Here is a 23,449-nt window from a genome sequence, read left to right on the forward strand (position 1 = left end):
ACGGGGAAGGCAGTCTATGTATGCGTGCACATGGTACATTTATACATGTCTGAGTGGAGCGGGGGAGGCCCCTTTTTCATCACTTTGGCCCCAGAAGCTCTTGGAATTCCCTCATATGAACCTCCTCCACTAATGACTAGGAGCACTAGGTCTTAATACACTTTATTGGGAATTGGTAAACAGTCAGAGGAGTGTGTATATTTACAGTTATTGAAAATGTAGTTGGATACTGTTTTAGCTGAACACAAAATATACCAGTCAAAAGTTTATTTTTGAAAAATGCAATCTGCAAGATAAAAAAATATTTTCAAAGAGGTTTAATGAAGACTGCATCAGATGGAGGGACTTCTGCTGCGGGAAGTCAGAAGAAGGTAAATGTACTGTATGAAAAAAGAAAACTGTCACAGGGGGAATACAGTCTGTTGATGTATATAATGAGCTGAATTGATTTATGGGTTTGGCCTACATATTGTAGGCTGCTATCCATCATTTACCTTTACTCACAGTGCAACATACCGTTTCTTTAGTGTTGAAGCTAAGAAAAGAAATATACAGAATAAGAAAAGGCTGTTCACATTGAGCTTATGTTAAAAGCTCAACATTTAACTAAACAGAGTGGAGCATTTTAGAATTGCAATTCTTTTTTCATCTGATTTTCATACAGTTGTGCTCCAATAGATAAGGACACTTAATCATAAACAGACTGACTTGACGTACAGGAGGCTAGATATAGTAGGAGGCATTTTCAGACATGCTTTGTTTTCCATCTGTCCAGCTATAGGAACAAAATTTTGCATTTGCAACGAAAACAAAAATGGCACAAAGCAAAGTGTTGAGATGTAAAGCAGCCCAGCCTAACTAAGCATTACAATGACAAAGAAGAAAATGGGCCACACACTCTCATTTTACCTTAAGAGGCAACTGGCACCGTACAAAGTGCAGTAGAAAATATATACCTGCAACAGCAGAGCATGGAAGGAAAAAAATAATCACCCCTCTCAGATAAATGGAATGTAATAAAACACTACGTTTTAAAAGTAAAGGTTTACCAGTCTGGCTGCTAAAGTTATGAATGACCTGCAAATGTTTCAGAGGTCGACACGTGAGCAGTGAACTTGCATCCCAGCAAGGACAATAATACATCAGGATAATTTATTTTTTTAAAGCTAACCACTGTTCAGACCTGATAGCAGGAGCCTTCATTAACCGATTGCATGTGGATTTCTACTAGTTAGGTGGGCAAATTCAGGGCTTTTTAAAAAGTCACTTGCTGAGCCAAGTTCATGATTCATGTTCTTGTCTTATGGGCCTCATTACTTCAGGAACACGTTAACACCAGTCTCCATTCATTACAGTTTTTCTCATTTGCTTAGAAATTTGTGCCTGCTCAGAATAGGTACACAGGCCTAAGCAGAGGCTCACTGCCCAAAGACACATTTTGTTTGCCAATAATCTAACTCTAACCAAACATTAAAGCAACACAACTTATAATCAAACTTTTTCACTCTTGTAATCAGTCACTATAGAGTCCACAACCAAATAAATTACCCAATGTATTTATTAATTCTCCATTTAACCCATAGTGATTTTACTAGACGAAACAAACCCTGCTGCAAACTGCACCTGCATTTTAATATGGCCTTTGACATACTGTAAAAAAGAGATTTCCTCAAAAACTTCTTTTTGTTCATTCTCGAATGCAGGTCTTTCTGTACCCAACTGTCTTTGATATGTTAGACCGAAAGTGGACATCTAGACTGGAACAATTCAGCCATTCATTGTGGCACAAAATTTGTACTGTATTCGTTCTTCAATGAGGAAAAAACAGCAAAACATTCCTAAAATCAGAAACTATTTTTTACAGTACCACATGAGATTTTATTCTGTTTCAGTATTTTTCAAGCACAGAAAAGCACTGTAAATACTGTAAAATTACAACAAAAAAAAAGGAAAAAAGGAAATCAATAGGTGGAAATATTTAAAAGATCTAAATGAAGATTTGAAAAACTGAGAATTTCACATTTAGTCCATTTGCTCCTGTCAGTTAAGTTTCAGGTTGTCATCAACATCACTGAATGTTTTTTACATCTGAAAAACCAGATGTAAAACCAGATGTAAAAACTGTGTAAAACCAATGAAAATGTGTTGTACATTTGAAAGACAAGACTTCTGTTGTGCTAAAGTAGGTGATGATGAAGTTCAAGTGGATTCCAGTTGCATTGCATCTCAGCAAATGAGACAATGAGACAAACTGTTATCACCTTACTGTTTACGTATCTGCCCCCTAGTGTCCATGAGGAAAATGACAATGTCTACACACACCTGTCCTGATGTTTGTCTAATCTAGTTTGCATTGGGTTTAAATCAACCCATTACTTCACTTCGTGCACTATTTTCAACTAATATAATACAATAGGTAATAAGTATACTTATAATCATTTTTGTTGATTAATGAAAAAAGAAATTATATATATAGGGTTATTATGGTAGTTTAACTGAATAAAAAAGTTAGTTAGAAAATAAGGAATGTGATACTTATTGGTTTTGTTTTGTTTTTGTAAAGTGACATCAGTTCCACTTTCCCTGCTTTATTAAAGTATAGTCTGCAACATAAAGTGGAAGTGTGAAAAACTAAATTAACATCTTTAAATGAAACCATTTCGAAGTTATGTGTGTGTGTGTGTGTGTGTGTGTGTGTGTGTGTGTGTGTGTGTGTTTGTGTGTGTGCATATACCATCACAGTCACCACAGTGAGGAAATAGCCTCTCTCTTCTCCTCTCTTTACCTCCACCCACTCATTGTTCAGAGACATGATATAGGGGTCTTAAAATATCCCGCCCCCATAAATAATTCATTAACTCAAAAACCATTCCTCCTGGTCTCAATTTCTCTTCTCTCTTTCTCTTCTCTCATGTTTTCTTTGTTTTATGAATGATTTGGCATTTACTTATTCAAGAACACTGTAAAACACACATTTGCAAATGTGGTCACCCATCTCACACTGGAGATACACACACACACTAATCGGTCTTTGTTTTTGTCTTTGTGCCTCTTACCGCACAGTGATCAAGTATGCATCAGAAGTGGATTACATAATGGGGTGGTGATTGGAGAGCATTAACAATTAATGGTTACTTAGCTTCAGTAATTGTGTCTCAAACTCAAAAGTTCATTTACTCTCCCTCCATCTGTCTGGTCAGCACAGAGGCATCCTTTAATGGATCAGACACCTCAGAGAAAATCTGTGATTGATTGGAAAGAGAGTTTGGATTGTTCATCTTCTGGCTCTGCATGAGCAAAAGAGAAGGCTTGAAACTCCAGCTCTGAGCTATCAGAATGCACTGGATAGATTGCAAAATGTGAATCATTAATATAGGTTTTTATTATCTTGTAGTTTGGGTGAAGCAGCAAAGAAAGAAAATGTAAAAACTTTTCAGTCTTTGATAAATCAATCTGTATTCCCTACCTTTCTTCCTCTGCCTCTCACGCGGTTTGCTTTTGCAGTTGCTTACCCCCTGCTCTCTGTGGCTTTTTTGTGTGTGAGTCTACTGAGAAAGCACAACAGAAACAGAGTGTAGGAAGTAACAGCTTTGAGAGGACTTGGAAAATAGAGAGAATTGAGAGAGAGAGAGGGAAACACATACTCTGGTTCCTGAAACACAATAGCACAACTGTCCGGAAGGATGAAAGGATGAAAAACGATGATAAACATGTTAGATAACTAATTCTTTTAAAAAATATGGAAGCCAATTTTTCCAGCAGAAAGTCAGTTGTTTAAGTTTATTTGTATTTTCGTTGGCGTTAAGAAAATTAGAAAAGATCAAAACATCAAATTCAGTCGGTGTATTAAACTTAATTACAAACTTACAAACTTAATTTGACAATAAGGCCTAAACATTAAAAAAGTACAGTCACACCTTTAGCCAGCAGAGGGCGGCGTATCTACACTGCGTGGTACAACCCATGTGACTGGGCTGAGCCATGCTCAAAAAGCAGACTGTGGCATTACCTCCCAAGCCTAAGGGCAGAAAGCAGGACTGGGACTGAGGAAACATCTATAGCATACACATAATTTAAAACCGTGATTTATATGGAAATAAGCAATGAACTGAGATTATTTTTATTCAACCAGAGAGAGTTTTTGGTTTTACAACATAAGCAAGTGGTAGTAAAGCTTTACAGGAAACACACTGAACATTGAAAGAGTAAATGGTGACTGTATTCATGTATTATTTTTATTAAACCCAGACAAGGTTTCAGTGATTTCAGTGTAAGGGATGAGGAAAAATCCACAAATGGTACAGACCAGCAAATCTGTATCAAAAGTGTTTTAAAGGGAAACTCTTACACATCTCTTTATTAGGAGATATGTAAAAAAAATGCATTAAGCTTTGGTGGCTCCAGAGGCAGCAGTCCAAGGTCTGAGAGGTTTGCTCAATTGATGTCACTTCATTCTGCTGAAGCCTTAGAATAAACAAAAATCTACTTTACCACAGTGCAAGAACAGTTTTCCACATCGTTTTTAATGAAATCTGATTTTTAACCCACGTCTTCAGGCCCAACATAGACAGAAGGAACATTGCAGGTTTAAATTGGGTAATGATGTAAATATCGACATGTTCATTTTGTGCTGTGATGGATTTGAAATATGTGAAACTCTTGTCATTTTGTGGCGATAAAAATGTTTCTTGCTTCAGTCCTGGGATGAAAAAAAGGACAGAAGAAAGCATCGTGACAGATAGTGGTCAATAAAGCATGAAGCAGCCAGACAGAGGTTAGGAAAGAAAAAACAAACCTTTTTTTTCTTTTTTTATCTACTTAGTCTCTCCCTGTCTCTCTCGCTGTGTGTCTCTCTCTCTCTCCTTCTCTCTCTCCCCTCGAGATAAAGTCACACAGCTTTGGTTGGAGGACGAAGAAAACAAGGATTGTGCAAGCGGGGAATTGGCCAAATTAAACGTAATCATGTTGTTATATCACTCTCGCATCTGGCCCCAGGGTGATTGGCCGGGGCACCTCCACAGTGCCTGCTGTCGGAGCGGTCAACCCGAGGCTGTCGGCAGGCGCGCTGTGGTTAGTCGGTCCAGTGCGCACTAACCATGCCTCCGGCACGGTCCGGAGCGCCAAACTTTCATCGACAACGGAAGTTTGTAGGATCGTGACGCCACTGAAGGTAAGCCACTTTCCTCTCCTATACAGCAGTCTACCACAACAGGTGCTACGGGTTCCTGCAGGATTTTATTTTTTTTTGCGGCGATGCGTTTTTTAGTTCATTTGTTTTTGTCACGCTGCTCACGTCTGTTGACACCAAAACAACAGACAAATCACAGTTTACTTCCTTTACTTGCCTTAGTGGAAATTATAGGTCGTTTCCCTTTGCCAGGTCTGTAGTTGTTCCTGTAGGTATTGCACAAAGTACTTGCTGGATGTAGTGTCTTTCATTAATTTCCCCAATTCCCCGTAAACCCCTTAAAACTCTTCACCATCTATATGGCATAAAAACACTGGGTGTATGAAAGTCAGGATTCCTAAAATACGGGTTGTTGATTAAAGTAGTGGTTCCTTGGCTTGTGGTGATCACCAACACAAATCCATTGTTTACTTCAACACCACATCAGTGGCTACATTTTCATAAGCTGGTGGATATTAGTGGACTTGTTGCTGTGTGTCTATCCACACTGTCCAAGTTAGTAAGCTGCTACTGAGAGAAAGGAAGTCTTTAGGGAGATTCAGATTCACTCAATAGGCCTTTGCGTGGTGTATTTTGGCATCTGTGTGTGTGTGTTTGTGCGGGTGTGTGTTGCTTGTTTGGATGCCACCTGAGATTAGTGATATGCAATAGAGAGTGAGAGCAGATGGCAATATTTTCCCAGTCTGGATCTGGCACAAAAAAGGGCTTCCAAAAAAAAACATGCAATATTTGTGTGAACGAGACAGGCTTAATCTAGGATGAGAGTGTTTGAATCATTGCTTTTGAGGTAAAATGAATACACAGTACTATTCAACCATTTGGTAATGCTTTTTAACCTATGTGCAAAAAATGTTTAACTGAATGTCCATTAACATGAAGAGATACACTCGCTGGCCACTTTATTGGGTACACTTTTCTAGTACCAGGTTAAACCCCTTTATGCCTTGAGAACAGCCTTAATTCTTTGTGGCACAGATTTACAAAGGTACTGAAAACTTTCCTTAAAGATTTAGGTCCATATTGACATGATAGATTTTTCGGCTGCACATCCATAATGCGAATCTCCCGATTCCACCACAACCCAAAGGTGCTTATTAGGTTCAGATCTGCAGTATTTTTTGTCATGTTCAAGTGCCCAGTTTAAGATCATTTTAGTTCTGTGACATGATGCATTTTTCCTGCTAGAAGTAGTCATCAGAAGACGGGTACAATGTAATCACAAAGGGATGGACATGTTTCAGTCATGTGACTGGCTGATTAGGTCTTTGTGCCTTGATTAAGAAGCTGATTTTGTAAATGTTAGATGCCTTTTTTCTGCGGACCATTGTTTGCATGTACTGTAAATACAGAAAAATTATTAAATTTGAAGACAAGTGTGATCCTGCATCTATCATCAAGAATGAGCTACGTAATGGTCGGTTTCTGGCTGACATGCGTGGTTGGTGTAGCTTCTGGATTCATCCAGACACATGCTGGCACACCAAGTTGTTTGTCAAGCTCTGTAGCCAGTAATTGAGGACTTTACACACATGTAAGGGCAGTTTACATCACTGACTTTGTTTCGTTTTTTACTACCCAGACAAACTAGCAACGTTCATTTTCTTTTCATATGAACAACTAGCAAGAAACATTTAGGTGCGTGTAAATGTATCGTTGTATTATTCTGTTTTCCAAAGCCAGAACATAGAATCTTATTTCTCCATAGAGCAGTATTAGAAGTTAATGTTAACTTATGCTTAACTGAAAGGAAGGTATATGGTAAACGCAAACGCAGCCCTAATGCCAACTAAGTGACATGTAGACTACAATAAGCAGAACCTTTATCGTCATAATCTGTTGATTAATTTCTCTGATTGAGTACATGACACGAGCCTGTGTCTACAGCCTGTTTATTTTCCTCCCACTTTGGCAATTTTCAGACCTACTATGCACTGATTTAGATGCTATACAGGAAGTATTAAATTCATTAGGAAGTGATTTAGGTGTTTTTTCTTGTGCTGTGTTGCTGCTGTGTGTGTGTGTGTGTGTGTGTGTGTGTGTGTGTGTGTGTGTGTGTGTGTGTGTGTGTCTTGTCAAAAGGCCAAGGGAGGATTTTGGTCCCAGCTGCTGTGCACTGGGACTTGGCCTGGAGCCTGCAGACACACCCATGTCAGCAACAGCAGCTTACATCTTATGAATGCCTTGTGGAGAATGGACTACAAATCTGCTCCAAACAAACATGTGCAGTATGGATGGGTAATATAAAAATAAGGAAAAATATTTAAATGTTTGTTTAAGCATCTCCTCCCAGTATTTAATATCAGTTTTATTAAATTTAATTATTTTTGAGGTGTGGCATCAAAATCTATGTTTTGCGAGAAGCAGGGGGAAAGTAAAAACATACCATGTACATTATTCAGTTTCTTTGCGTAATGAATAGCTGAAGTTATCAAGGTCAAATGTGATGTGATAATAACTAACGTTGCAAGCATGATTTATTCTCACAGTCCATAAAAAGAAAAAGAACAAAAAAAGCATTGCTTTCCAAAACAACAATCTTGTGCACTAAAGAGTGTTTGTTCCCATTTTTGCAATTGTGTATTTTATGCATGTGATTGTGTGCATTTCATGGTTGCATGCAACATTAAACAGTCAAAGTGTATTACTGTTTTGTGTTCATTACAAGAAAGCAATGCAGCACACATCAATTTTTAGCATATTGAAACACATACACAAAAACACACACACGCAGTATACTATAGTGTCACTTTATAATTGCCACTCTTTGTGTCCATTTTAGCCCCATTAATGAAAAGCACCATTTGGCTCTGTTGACAAGAAATGCATTACCAAATGGACATTTGTAATTCATATTTCAGTAAGTGATTTAAAAGCTCGAGAGAGAGGAATAAGGTTATGCTTTTCCAAAAAAAAATCTGCGATTTGGATAATAATTATAATAATAATTAAAATATATTCTCAGCTGCCATCTGCAATACTGTCTGGGTATGTTTATAGAAGGATTGTACTGAACAGAAATTATGGACTTTGTGTACAGGAGGTTTTTCGCTGTGTGGTTTTGAGACATTTGCACGTCATGTACACCTTGCTATAATGTGTGCGTGTGTATGTGTGCACGATTGTGAATTTTTTGTTTGGGTATAACAGTTAATAAACAAAGATCAAAAACCCTAATGTATCCACTCTTCTCTTCAAATTTGAAAAGCTGGGACCATACAGAATTTTTTGATTTTAATGAAAATGTAATACAAGATTACATATTTCATCTTTTGTTGGCCATCTCATTGCAGCTTTTAGTTGTTTTAGTTGCTTAATCTTAAACATTCCACACTTTTCTTCTGAAGCGTGTGTGTTTCTATGAGTGCATGTGTATGGGGCGTATTACTGTTAGTGTGGCTATCTGTGATGGCTCGCTAGTGTCTGTGTTGATCTGATGTTAGAGATCCCTCGGCTTATGGCACTGAGCTGCCAAGCTTGCAATAATCTTCTTAATAGGGTCAAAATTCTGCTCCAAAAATACCAGCTCTACCAAGCAGTGCTCACACACAGCCAGAGACCCCCCACCACCACATCACAGGAAAATAACAACGGTTTCAAGTTGAAGGTCAACAATACTGTATTCACTGTTCCTTGAAGTCCGAAAGCCATGTTGTTCTTAACACAAAATGAAAATTTAAATGTAATGCCTACTGTATGTCTACTAATATGAGCACACTGTATGAACAAACACATAAAACAAATGCAAACATCTTGCACACTGCAGATTTATTCTTGTGGCAATAAAAATATGTTGAAATGTGTATGTTGTTTTGTGATGAGAAAAGGAAACTGTCATATAAAGGTGGTTATATAGGTTAGTTTATCATTTATTTACTAAGAATTCTAGAAGGACTGCACTTTCTTACTTTATTGGACAAAGGGCATTACAGTGCACCCATTCACACACACACTAAAGGAAATAGAGCTGCCATGCAAATTGCTGGGCTTGGGGTTCAGTGTCTTGCTCCAGGACATTTCACCATGCCAGGAAGAGCCGAGCGTCGACGTACCTGCTCTACCTCCTGAGCTACAGCTGCCCCAAAGTGTGTACAAGTGCAAATGCATCAGAAGCAGCTTTGAGCTATGAACTATAGCATACTGTGTGGTTTAGTGTAGTATTAATACAGTATAGTGCAGGATATCCATATTCTCCAATAACCTACAGCTTAGTACACTACTATGTAATTATACTATACTAGAGATGTAAATTATAATACATAAACAGATTTAAGTAACAAAAACAATAAGAACTTGTAGAACTGAGGAACTTTGCTGTAGCAGAAGTAGACCTGTGCTCCATTTAAGAAACCCACATTTTCAAACGAGCTAGAGACTAAAAGTTCTGCAATACTAAAAGACCCTTGGTAGAAATGTCATAATTTATTGGGTTAGTAGGCAACAGGTCATTGTCGTGATTGCGTATAAAAGCACTGCTGAATATCCTTTCACCTGAAGAGAATCTGGAAAAATGTATGTAGGCATAGGACAAGGCCAACAATCCATACAGAATGAAAAACAACCTTATATACAGAAAACAAGACCCAGAAACAATATTACCTTCTCTGAAGGAAATTTTTAATGAACTGAGGAGAAGTATGAAACTGCCCTGTGGTCTGACGAGTCAAATTTGGTAAATTCTTTATGGAAATCATGATGCTACATCCTCCTTGCTGAAGAGGAGCGACAATCTGACTTGTTACCAGCACACAGTTTAACAGCCAGCAACAATGATAGTGTCCAGGGGTACACTGATGCACGTAGCACAGGTAACCTTTACATCGGTGAAGGCCCCAGCCCACCTGCAATCCAGACCTTTCCACCAATGAAAATATTGGTGCATTATGAGACAAATAATAGAGCAAAATTGACCCAGAGTAAATGGACTCCTCAGGTCTCGTAAAAGTAGTTTAGTTAATTTGTTTACATTTGCAAAATCATAATATAGCATTCACAGGGGGCGGCTTTAGCTCAGTTGGTAAGGGCAGTCGTCCACGGACCACAAGGTGAGTGGCTCTGGCCCGGCCCTGGCTATATGTCGAAGTGTCCCTGGGCAAGACACTGAACCCCTAACAGCCCATTCCCCTCCCCAGTTGTGCAGTGCCGGTCCAAGCTGAGGGTTGGACCGAAGGAGGGTTGCGTCAGGAAGGGCATCCGGCGTAAAAACTGTGCCAAATCAACATGCGGACAATGATCCGCTGTGGCGACCCTGAACTCAGGGGATAAGCCGAAAGGACAAAAAATAAAAAATAAAAAATAATATAGCATTCACAGAATTAGAGGAAAATGTGAGCCCCAGGAAGATTTGTTCTAGGCACTCTCTTATAGAAATGATATAATATTAAACAAATACACATAATATGCAAAAATTACATCTGGTTTAAAATACAAATAAAATCACAGGTCCTTACAAGTAGTATATCATGGGATTTATAGATTTCATGTACAACATAAGACACAGCCATGGAAATAAAAGGTTTAAAAAAGAACAGTTTCAAACATTGAAAGTTCACATCATTGCATCCTCGTACATTCATTTACAGTGTGGTACAGGGTCCCAGCTTTTCTGGAAATAGGGTTTATCGATAACAATGTGTAAATATCCACTAGGATTAGCTGCAAGCAAAAGATCACTTAAAACTTTAATGAACCCTGAAGCCTCAAACAACTTAGAACACACATATATAATATATAGACTCAAAAATGTACTGTACAAAAAAAGTTAATAGCAAATAAATATGACATAATTCTGCTCAGTAGCTGTGAGAGAGATAGTGAATGTGTGTTTTTGTATGTGCATGACTGTGTTGATTTGTGAGTCTTACAGTATTTTTGTCCAAGAAAGAACAGTTAGTTTTTTGGTTGTTTGTTTTAAGTAGTTTTCTTTTAATACTAGGAGTGAGGCGACTGAGTTTGGTAGCTTGTTCCACCATTGTGGGACCACTGAGGTGAAGAGTTTACACTGTGGTACTATACAGAAAAGTAATGTAAATTTTGGGGGAACTGTTTTACTTTGCAGCATTTTATGTATTTACAATTTTGCAACAGTTATGGCAAATCCTGTCTTTTATTAAAAGAAAAATGTTTAATTGTTACTAAATGGCAGCCACTGCTGTGATGTCTGATGTCAAAATTTGTCTTACACTGTACATGTTGTTCTTGCTTACCAGCTACCAAAGGATTGACTTGTAGCTGAGCTAGATCTGCCTGAACATCTGTTCATGTTTACACACATGTGGTCAAGTCACAGGGGTTAGCTTACTGAAATGTACAGTTGCTCACTCAGCACGGCATATACCACATGTTGCCCCACACTTTTACTTTTTTTCCTCTTTGTGTGCAGGGATCATCTCACGTAGAAAGATTGGTCACGAGTTTGTCCCACCATAACTTTCTGTATATTAATAGCATAGCAAGAATAGTCATGGCACTGAGGGCTGACACGGGCCCCACATGGCACCTCTGTTTAATGCTGTCCTACCATGACTCAAGGTCACATTGCCTCCAGAAGCATTTTGTTCTCACTGCTGCAGAGCACAGCTGCTCTGGTCCGTTTACCCTCTATTCTGTCAACCATTGGTATCTCTCATATATTTTTAGTAGAATGTGCTCCAAAACTTATTGTAATGTGGTGCGATGCTGTCACCACCTCAGACTCACAGCAGCGCGATGATGCTTAGTTCTTGAAGTTTTTGTGTGAGGTTCGCCCCTGAAACAAATCAAAGCATTGTAAAAATTTCTACCTTTCCCCCGCTCAGATGGAAGAGTGGGAGGAGCAGAGTGGATTGATTTTTAGTCTCATGGCACTGTTAGCCTAAATTACATGTTGTAGCTTTAAGCTGTAGACAGCAAAATGGCGAAACATAAATGTGCCAAAAATTTTAGGACTATAGCTACGTTGATTTAATTCATCTTATTACTACAAACAATAAATATTAATAGAACTTGTATAAGACAACCAGGTTTGTTTTTGTTTATGTTGTGTATTTGTAAGGTTAAATTGATTAGAAGTATACACGTCATTAGTGACATCATATGGCTTTGATGTTTGCCTTTATATTTGCCTTGGTAGTTTGCCTTTTAAGATGGTTAACAGTTGTCAAGGAAACAATGCATAGCAATGGTTTGATACAAGAGTTTTCAGTTCAGCGCAGCTATTAAAAGGAACAGACGTGGACAAACATGAGAGAGACAATAACTGAAGCAAAGAACTGACTACAAGATACTGGGGACCCGCAACAAGGTAGAAGTGAAAGGTTCAGTGTGTAGCTGCAGAGGCACATGGTTTCTTACCGTGTTCTGTGGATTTAGAAACCACTTTGAAAAACGTGTTTGATGGAATTGATTTGTGAACGTGTTTGTGAAATTACTATTCATAAACGTGTATTGTAGAATTAGTCTGTTATCGCCTAAGTTGAGAAACGTGGAATTCAATAAATGTTCAGTGTTCGTCATACAACGATCTCTGGAGTGGACCACTGGATACGAGTAAGATCGCTTCTACAGAACTAGACAGACATGCAGTGCTGAGAAGGTTCCCCACAGTAGTTGTTCACGCATGCACTTGGAATTATGGGAGTGGAGCAGCGGCTTGCGCGTTGCACGTCTGTAAGTACAAATATTTTTTACAGCATACAGGTGGGAGGTATGACCGACCGGGTGTCACTCCTTGGAATCTGACATAAGAAAATGTGTGACCTTTGCAGTTGTCTTAAGATGGGTGCCTTAAGATATTACATTTCTCCTCTTTTCCTCCTCTAATGATGGACGATATTGGACAGCAATTTAGATTTAATGGCATTACACAAATGTGTCTGCTTAAGATGTAAGATGGAGGTTAGAGTTTGTCAAAGTGGTTATAAACAGTATGAGCTCGTTGTCACAATCCTCATCTCTGAGTTCAGTCCTTGTTTCCCCCAGCTTTTGGACTCCCCCCCCCCCCCCCCCCCCCCCCCCCCCCAATGTTACAATTTAGTCTATCTTCCCTCTTCCCCATATTTAAGTTAATGTTCTGTTTTACTGTATTTATTTAGTTGTTACCTTTACTGCATGTGTTTTCCTGTCCTCCTTGTGAAGCAATTATCAGTTGTGCTCACCCCCACAGTTTCCTACAATAAACTCACGTAATTTTAAAACCTCTTTTTGCCATCTCCTTACTTCATTATTAAAATAAATATTCAATCCGTGACAGTTGAAAGTGAAAGTAAAGCTGTCTGAGGGTGAGGAAATGAGCTTTGGTTTCACTGCCCATGTCATGATCTCATCTTTCTGTCTTTCTTTGTTGTGTTGAACTTGTTAAATGAAGTAGTTCAACATCAATTACTTATTGTGACGTTGTAAAGAAGGATAAATCATCTGTGTGTGGTGTGTCAAGCGTGGAGAGATCTGAGGACCTTATTACTGGATCAGTGTTCCATTATAGAAGGCCTTAAGCACATCAATTGGTGGAGACAACTAATGATGCATATAGACACACACACACACACACACACACATACGCACACACACACACACTGTGGCCTGTGTGCATGCCTGTTTGCATGTCCATGTGGCCTTTGACACAGCTCTGGTTTCTCCTTCAGCATAATGTTACCCAGTGTGGTCTGTGATTCCTCATTCTGGTCCTAACTGGGGAGGAGAGCTGAAGCTTTGGAAAAGCTTGTGGGACAAAGCTTCTCCCTCTATTGTTTTTACTTTTTACTGCATATTGTACATATGATCTGTGTACTTGAAAACAACGGTAAGATGTGTGTTGCTGTTGTTGTCTGTGTCTGTGTTCCTGTGAGACACTTTATACTATAATTAAGGGTAAACAGCTTAATCAGTTCAAACATCTTGACTGAAAAGTCAGAGCTGTCTCACACATTTCATTTGCTTTTAAAGACATTTCAGAGTTGGGTCTTTTGTGTTAACCAAAATTTATTGGTGGCTTATTGACAAGAACAGATCGATCAGAGCTATCACTGGCTAATTTCCAAGTATTGATCTAAAAGTGTCTTGAAGATCGCTGGTTGTTTGCAGCTTCAATCTTAGACTGCATGAGAAATTTCTGGTTTGAAGGATTAATTACATTGTTCGAGCATTGTTACAGAAGAGACGAGTGGAGAGCTACTCTTGTTACTTTTTGTGTGGTTTTTATTTAATTTTATAATATTTAGCAGTCCTACATTAAAGCTCCTCTGGTAGTTGTCCTACTGATTTTGTTTCTAACTTTTTCACATCAGACATATTTACCAGTTCTATGCACAGTCAATCACAGCTTTTGTTTCTTTTACCCCCCTCTTGTCGTCTGCTTCTTCTGCTCTTGATTAATCCCCCTTCTTTCCTTGTCAGGGCTTTCCTTCTCATCATCCTGTCTATACATCCACCCACCTATCAACTCCCATTCTCCCCATTTGTCACTTTCTTTCTTTGGGATTCTGTCCTCCTCCCACCCAGTGCTTCCACCTACATCTGTTTTACAAACAATTTTCATGTCAACATTCTATTTCACTCAGCTGGCCCATCTCTCTTTCTTCCTCTTTATCTCCCCATCTCTTTTCTCTCCCAGTAGGATTGGTATCACTGACATTGGCTTTAGGTGATGACTCATCTCTAAAGTCTTTAAACATGTGCAAACGTCAGCACTTGGTCACACATGCAACGTGTACAGTAGAAGCCCAGTGCACACCACATACACACACATTGATAACACACTCAGGCCAAAGCAAAACATGCTGCACACTTCACAGATGAGTTTACAATTTAATCGTCACCATTATGAAAAGCTTGAATGAATTTAAATCTGACAAAATAGGAATGGATTGAATTTTCTCAAAGGGGCACAGTGCCATTTAAATGAAAGCATTGGCGTCTGGAGGAAGCTAGGCCCGTGCTATCAAGGCACAGCCAGTTAATTATGCACTAATGTATTCACAGTCCCAGTTACCCTGCACTATCCTCTCTTCCCACAGCCTGTACTGGGGTCATTACAGGGTGTTCACCTTAATCCCGTTTAGCAGGTGTTGGGTTTTTCTTTATCTGTGCATGTGATAAAATAATATGAAAGTATGAACCAGTGAGTAGGAGATACTGCATGTACAATTGATTGAGTTGAAAGAGCTTTGATTGGTGATCTGAATGGTCAAAGGTATTTTCCCATTTAACAAACAAGCCCTTCATCGGCTAATGTTTTTTGTTGTTGTTCTTTTTCACAGTTACATGACTCATCTTTGTGCCTCCACAATAACAGGCTGTGGAAAAAGTGAAGCAAGGAGTTTACTACTAAGTCTTTCTGTCTGATAGAGTCAGATCTCCTCCCTCCAATGTCGTTATCTCATCTTTCTTCACATGCTCCAGCTGTCTCACCCTCTCCCTCCTCTTTTGCTCTTTCTACCCTCACTTCTTTAACTCTGTCACTCTCCTTTCTCTCGCTGATGGTTTCCAGAGAGATGGGTAACTAAGAAACAAGCACTACTGATAGAGCATGTGCTTTCAGACGTCATATTTTTGTCACCTGATGACAGTTAACACAAACAAATCCTTAATCACTGACAGAAGCACACTGACTCTCTTTCTCTCCCTGTCTCTCACTCTACAGGTGTTGGGGGGGGAAAGAGGAAGCTGCCACTTTATTCCATTACTGTAACTGCTGCAGAAGACTGAATGCTCTGGTAGTCTGTTGTTGATTCTGCTGACTAAGCTGTTCATTTGTCCACCTGTGCTTGGAGTCCCAAGGCTTTGCACTGGCTGAATCACAGCAATGGAGGTGGCCCTGGTAGACTTGGAGAGCCTGGATGATCTTGATGGCAGTCTTGAGGATGAGGTGGACATCTATGCTGATGAGACCACAGCTCTCACAGTGGACATTCCCCAAGAGTACAGCAGCCCAGGCAGCATCTACCTTCAAATTCCTCAACTTTCCGCTTCACCCTCCCATCACAGTCCTGTGCCCTCCTGCGTTTGGGAATCCACCTCATCTTCACCCATTTCACACACGCAGACACTAAGAGTACCCCAATCCCAGACTCCATGTAGAGCGGGTCCTAGTAGCTGTGCCAGCATGATATCCAACTGGAAATTGCTTCTAAACAGTGAAGGCACTAAAGAGAGTGAGACGATCTTCAGCCGACTCGCTAAGGAGTGCTGTGAAGATCTGTTTGTGGATAAACGAGGGCTCGATGACGGTGACCAAAAAGTCATCATCAACATTGCTGGCCTTCGTTTTGAGACACAGCTCAAAACTTTGGACCAGTTTCCCGAGACACTGCTAGGAGACCCTTTGAAAAGGATGGACTACTTTGATCCAATGAGGAATGAGTACTTTTTCGATCGGAACCGGCCAAGTTTTGATGGAATACTGTATTATTACCAGTCAGGGGGTAAGATCAGACGGCCAGCTAATGTTCCCATTGATGTATTTGCAGATGAAATTATGTTCTATGAGCTTGGAAATGAGGCAATGGAGCAGTTCAGAGAAGATGAGGGATTCATAAAGGATGTTGAAATCCCTCTTCCCAATAATGATGTATGTAGGCAGTTCTGGCTTCTGTTTGAGTATCCAGAGAGCTCCAATGCAGCTCGAGGTGTTGCACTTGTGTCTGTTTTTGTTATAGTAATTTCCATCATTATCTTCTGCATGGAAACTCTTCCAGAGTTCAGAGATGACACTGACTCAATTGTGCCAACAGTGGTGCAGCCTTTTAACCAATCAAATGGTCAGTCCTCTGTGGCTCAACCTGGTGTCAAGCCTACAACTTTCTCTGATCCCTTTTTCATAGTTGAGACTGCCTGCATAGCTTGGTTCTTCTTTGAGCTGTGTGTACGATTTTTGGTCTGTCCTAGCAAAAAGGAATTTTTCCACAACCTCATGAACATTATTGACATTATATCTATTATCCCTTATTTTGTTACTGTGATCACAGAACTGGTCACAACACCAGAGGAGAGCTCAGGACAGAACATGTCTTTAGCCATTCTGCGAATTATCCGCCTGGTCAGAGTGTTTCGTATATTCAAACTCTCACGCCACTCAAAGGGGTTGCAAATCCTGGGACAGACACTGAAGGCCAGTATGCGAGAGCTCGGCTTGCTCATCTTCTTCCTCTTCATAGGAGTCATCCTCTTCTCCAGTGCAATCTACTTTGCTGAGGTCGATGAGCCTAACACACAGTTTGTCAGCATACCTGATGGCTTCTGGTGGGCTGTGGTTACTATGACAACTGTAGGCTACGGGGACATGTGTCCTATTACTGTGGGGGGTAAAATGGTGGGGACCTTGTGTGCTATTGCAGGGGTGTTGACCATTGCTCTGCCCGTTCCCGTCATTGTTTCCAACTTCAACTACTTCTATCACAGAGAGGCAGAAGCCGAGGACAAGTTGCCCTTGGCAGATGCTGTGGCAGAAGCCATGAAAACAGAGACAGGTATCAAACTGGTTAGTAACACCTCACTCAATAAAACCAATGGGATCTGGCAGAGTGACAAACAGAAATAACTGTAGAATGGCATGGGTAAGGAAAAGCCACAAGCAGGAATAAAATGTTGAAGACAAAAGTATAAAGGAAATTACCTGTTATAATTCCCTCAAACAGACAGGATCAATAGTGAAAAATATGATTTATAATGATATATGATTTACCATACTTACCTCTTTGGTGTCTAATTTAAAAATGACATGGTGAAAATGATCCGCAAGCAGAAAAGTTCATTTAAACGTTCCAAGTATACTTTGGGTTGCTCTACAGCTGCATACAATCAGAAAAAACTTTCCTTGGCATAAATTACATTCAATATTCTAAGGATTTTTATTTTTTTTGGTCATTAATCCTAATACCTGCATTTTTGGCACACCAGTGTGCCAATGAGATTTTGGCCCCGGCCTTTCTAACACAGCTTTCTAACCCATCGTTAATACAGAGACGGCTGAGGCCATAACATCTAGGTATTGGACATGTTTAAATAATTCAAATGTAATAAAATTAGGAAGCGAAGTAAAATGTCAAAAATCTAACGATCCTTACTGTTAACTGCACTGCATGGCCACTCCATCATTTAGTATATTGGTATGACCTTTCTGCTGCTGGAATAGCAGACAAATAATAATTTTATGAGTCAAAGGTTATAGAAAAGTGAATAGCTCATCAGCACAAAAGTGAAACTGACATTGTTATTAAACAAATTGGGTAACGTCTTTTATCCGATCTAACCCATCTTTAATAATGCTGTTTGAGGCATAAATGTTGCTGTCATCTGCAGGTGAACTGTTAAAGAATGGAATGTAAATGTCTTAATGTGTCTGTATAGTTTGTAGATGATAGCTTTGTGTTATTCATCCTGGATACATCTATGTTATATATTTATTAATGTGTATCACAATTTTAATTTATTTATTTCTCTCATAAGTAGCATGGATAACAATCCTTCACTAATAATAGCAGACTAACTTACACAATATGTATTAAAATGGAGTGCCTTAAATTATGTAATGTGGAGTACTGTTAAATTTGCCATATATGTATAGGCCTACCAATATAATAGCTGTGTTATCATGCTTATATGTTCAGTATGTCTTTTTTTAATCAGTTTGGCTAAAACTTTTTTCCATGCATTTCCAAAATGCTGTCTAGCAGTGAACTGAACCTGAAATGTACTGCCTAAGGGATGATGGTTTTTGTTTTGTTTTTTGTTGGCCAACCCAGAAATTAGCATCTTCCGGATTCCCTTGGGAAAAAAAACACTGGGATATTTCAATTGGTATTTGGATATTTGAAGAACATAAGCTCTGTGATTAACAGAAATGTATGATATTTACACATTTTGTTCAGCAAGACAATGTGTAGAGATCAACACAATTTATACAATGTTTGATTACCAGTAGCAAAAAGGTATTGGTTGGCACCACCACTAAACTTCCAATTTGTAATATGATTTATGGCACTGTAACGCATCTACAAACGCCTTTCTTATTGCGACCTGATATAGCCAATGTAGACTCAGTCTTTTGGACACTTGCTGCACTAAATTAAATCCACCTAGTTAATACAGGTGGAGACAAGCATGATAACTTGCCTAGTCTCTCAGGAAAGCTAAACAGCTTGAGTGACCCAACTTTTGCAAGAAATTAAGAAAAAACTACCAAGAGACACAATGTCCTGTTCACTGTAAACTCTCACAATAATGCAATCTTTAACAGCAATCTTTTATGACTGAAAAAGAGCTTATAAACATGAAAACTTTATAAATTCAAGCGGAAAACTGTGCGCCCTTAAACCTTTGTTGACAATTTAGGAATAATTTTAACATATATATTTAAGTTTATTGTGATGATAGAATCTTTGCTATAGTATTTTGTGGACTTGTGACCCTCCCCACCAAAGACTTTACATTCTTCCCCATTCTTGATGTCCTTGTGGCTGCCAATGCACATTAAAAACTCAACTCTCAAATGAAGGAGTAAATTCATATTTGATATTTAGAAGAGAAAAAGGAGGGAATGACACATATATATTTGAACTGTAATCATAAGTACTTATTTACATATAAAGTGTCTGGAATACTGGGATGTCAGCATAAGTGATCATGAATAATGACATTCAACTTTCCCGACAACGTCTGTTCTTATTTAGCCACTTGTTAGCTACCACATTTTATAAGACACCTACAAGCTAAAAAAAGATTGTGAGCAGTGCATTTACTGATAACTTTTATACTGGAGAATAAAATGTTCTTGACCATTACAGAGCACTAAACCACTTTGACTGAGGTCATAAACTCTTTCAAAACACCTATACCCCCCGGGACAAAGGAACTAAAAGTGCAAAAATGCTAGCCGATTTCTGGGTTTTAGGACTCATTCCTATGGCACTCAGTACAGTCAAACATATTGAATGTTTGTTTAGTAGATCTCACCTGTTAATGGGGTATATCATATCCAAGATGTGTATTTCATGCTATAAACATCATTTATTAGTAAATATCTTATTGCTGAAGTAAACATTTCAGTTACAATATCAGTAAGAGAGAAGCCAAAGATAATTGCTGAATAAAGGAAATAAAGGGAAATTTTGCAGGGCCAGGGCCCAGGGGACATGAGGCCAAAATGTCTTATGAACTATGAGTAATTGTAAATTATGCTGTATCAGTGTAATGTCACGTGGTATGTTTTATTTATATTTCTTTTACAAGATGTTTTCCTATTGTAAAGGAAATCGTGCAAAGGAGGTGACATGATCATATGTTCCAAGAATAAGATATTATCTTAGAATAGCTTTAGACCTGAGTAACATCTTACTTTCTGATTGAGAATATCATATGACTATACTGTATGTATGTGATCTGTTTTATAATTAGCCTCATAGTGATGATGATTATGGTGATTGCTATGTTATGGTGGTATGATGTCTGGTATAATGTCAGCTTTTATCTTAACATTAGTCATCTCTAAAATCACTGCTGTATAGTTCAGAGGTAGTCTGAACTGAAGTGATCAGCGGCTTTGTGATGGCCATAGCAGGCCACAGTTTATTACAGCAAAAAGACCATTACACTGTATTTGTATTTGTATATATGGTTTTCAACATTTCAGTATGTAAGTTACTATAACGTAGATGCAATATAATCTGGGATTTTAAATCATGTATTCCTGTGTTTTATGTGCTTTGTTTATACAGTATGAAAGTGGGTGCATGTAAATGTGCACGTCTGTAAGAGACAGACAGCTTGAGGATGAGAGATGGAACAAGTGTTCTTGTGATTTCTCCTTATCCCCACCAGTTTTCCCCTTCAGGGAAGAAAACTCCTCTTTTTATATAAAACTCCATATTCATTTTCAATGACCTGACCTTGCTTTCAAACTGTAACATTAGTTCCCCCCAAACTCACAAACGTATGTCACGTCAACAAGTCATGAATGTCAATGCAGCAAATGTATCACTGGAAGTTTTTTAGACATCAGGATGCCAGTCTCTGGTTAACACATTGTAGTATGCCTGCTGGCTTTACTTCATACTGTCTGGATTCGTTTCAACTTCATCTTCATCTCAGGCCAAGAAAGTGCTATTGTGAGCTAAAACTATGAATTCCATACAGAAATTAATTGTGTAGGAACTGAAAGATATAATTTCCCCATGTTATTTCTAAAACAGCATCACACTGTCACCAGCTGGATCCAAAAATTAATTTCTGCTTCCTAGGTTGATGCTGTGTGAAACGCAGCAGACTCCTTGTGGTGCAAAAATTCAGTCTGCCTCCTTCATACAAAATAACAATTAAAAAAGCATTATGGGTTTATATTAGGTAGCTGATGGGCAAAGCAGATTATATGTTAGTGCCACAGTATTCAAGGAATAGTAGTCAGAACAGTAACAAGATTATGGAAATGATTGCTTGTTATACATGCTGTACTAAACATTTGTATATGTTGCTGATAATATTCAACAAAAAAAGGAGTTACCTCTATTCTTGATAATAAAGTCTAAATATTTTGTAAAGTGAGGAGATTCTCATAATATTGGGGCAATGTAAAATGAGAAACAGATAAAGTATTTCTTAAAAAAAACATCCTCAGTCATTATGTAGAATTATATGCTAAGCCGTCAGGTGAAGAAACACATTTTTTCATCAAGTCATTGTTACAGTCAAAGGAAGACTAGTGGCTCACATGCTATACATACACCATTATTCAATAAGTAAAAAGCTAAAGCGTAAAATAATGTCACTGAATAAAATGTTCAATATCTCAATCTGAAATCTACTGGAGTGAAATTTCAAGTAACTTTGATTACGTTCCTGAGATATCAGATATAATGACAATGAAGAAAAGGCTGATAGACTTAAAACTTCTGATTTTCAAAAACTGTCCAATTAGCAATGTAGATTGAGATTCACAGGCAACATTACAGCTGAATTTTATTCTGTGTTACATTACAAATGTGTTATTATGCAGGGTTGGGAACAATGACACCAACACAGTCTTTTCAACATTTCAGACTCGCAGAATGAGAGAACAGATGACTCTTGCTCAAACTGTTTTGCTACTGCTGTAGCAAAAGTGCATTTCCTTCAGCCTGAATACAGGAATCCTAAACTGTGGTGTGTGACCCAGTTCATGACCGGATAGGGAATTAGGCACATCCAAGGACAAACCATGAAATCAAATCTGCCAGTGAAAAGAGAGAAAGGAGGGATGAATGACACTTGGGAGGAGACAGGAGCAAAGAGTTGCAAACTGGTCCCTGCTAATGGACAGATTACAAGTATGTGAAGAAAACAGACACATGCTGATATAAACATACACACAAAGCACAAATGGAAATGACTTACAGACTTTTGTTACATTGTTACAGAGGGAGCACATAGGAACTGCTCAAACCTGAAAAACCTGAATTTGTTTAAAGGCTGCCTGCCACAGCAACTGTTTCTCCTTTTTCCCTTTGCATAGCCGCCTTCCTCTCTCTGCTCCTTGATACACTAATTTATCTGTATACAATCAGATTTCTCCCCTTGGCTGTTTATTAGTGAAACTGCTGCATCTTGATTGAATGGTTCAATGCTGTTTCTTAGAAGCACAATTTAACAGAACGCAGCTCTTCCGAGAATAGATCATGGTATAGATTTCTACTGTAAGCCTGCAACCATAATAAGAACATTTGGTTGCTAAGACTTGTTCTTTTAATGGATTTGGCTTCCTCAGAATGTTCAAACATGTTTGCTGCTGCTGTGTGTGTGTGTGTGTGTGTGTGTGTGTGTGTGTGTGTGTGTGTGTGTGTGTGCGTGTGCGTGTGCGTGTGCGTGTGTGTGTGTGTGTGTGTGTGTGTGTGGGAGGGTGCATCAGTTCACTGGGAGGTTTTAACAACAGCCAGTCAATCACAAGGCTGGGTTTCTCCTCTAAACTGTTTTCTGTTACAGTCACCAGATACCTCATCAAATTTGTAATCAGTAATATAATCCAAATGAATTCCCAAACTTTGTAATACTTCAAGATATTTTCCCCATTTCTTGTGTAAATAACCACATAACTGTTCCCCAAAGTAATCTTTCTATAATGTGTAGTCTATTAATCTATAATAATCTATATTGTGAATTAACTGTTTATTGTCTATTAACTTACAGATCATTAAACAACTGCTGCATGTACATGCACTAAATCCTCCACCGTTATATATGAAAAAAATTATGTCATACGTACTTATTTAAATTTAAACACAATGATATTGAGAGCAACACACACATACACACATGTGAAAA

The 23,449-nt window shown here is 38.6% G+C and overlaps 1 protein-coding gene across 1 annotated transcript; it reads left to right on the plus strand.

The window, feature by feature from the left end:
* Positions 1-4,005: 4,005 nt before the first annotated feature.
* On the plus strand, positions 4,006-21,901 carry kcna10a (potassium voltage-gated channel, shaker-related subfamily, member 10a). The gene is made up of 2 exons (XM_067526822.1): positions 4,006-5,170; positions 15,804-21,901. Exon 2 carries the CDS (start codon positions 15,966-15,968, stop codon positions 17,697-17,699), a length of 1,734 nt encoding a protein of 577 aa, XP_067382923.1. The 5' UTR covers positions 4,006-5,170; positions 15,804-15,965; the 3' UTR covers positions 17,700-21,901.
* The last annotated feature ends 1,548 nt before the right edge of the window (positions 21,902-23,449 follow it).

This window comes from Channa argus, chromosome 13 (assembly GCF_033026475.1).
Source record: "Channa argus isolate prfri chromosome 13, Channa argus male v1.0, whole genome shotgun sequence".
NCBI classification, from domain to species: Eukaryota; Metazoa; Chordata; class Actinopteri; order Anabantiformes; family Channidae; genus Channa; species Channa argus.

Bases quoted from the DNA above. Each gene is read 5' to 3' on its own strand.
- kcna10a (XM_067526822.1), top strand. From the start codon at position 15,966: ATGGAGGTGGCCCTGGTAGACTTGGAGAGCCTGGATGATCTTGATGGC.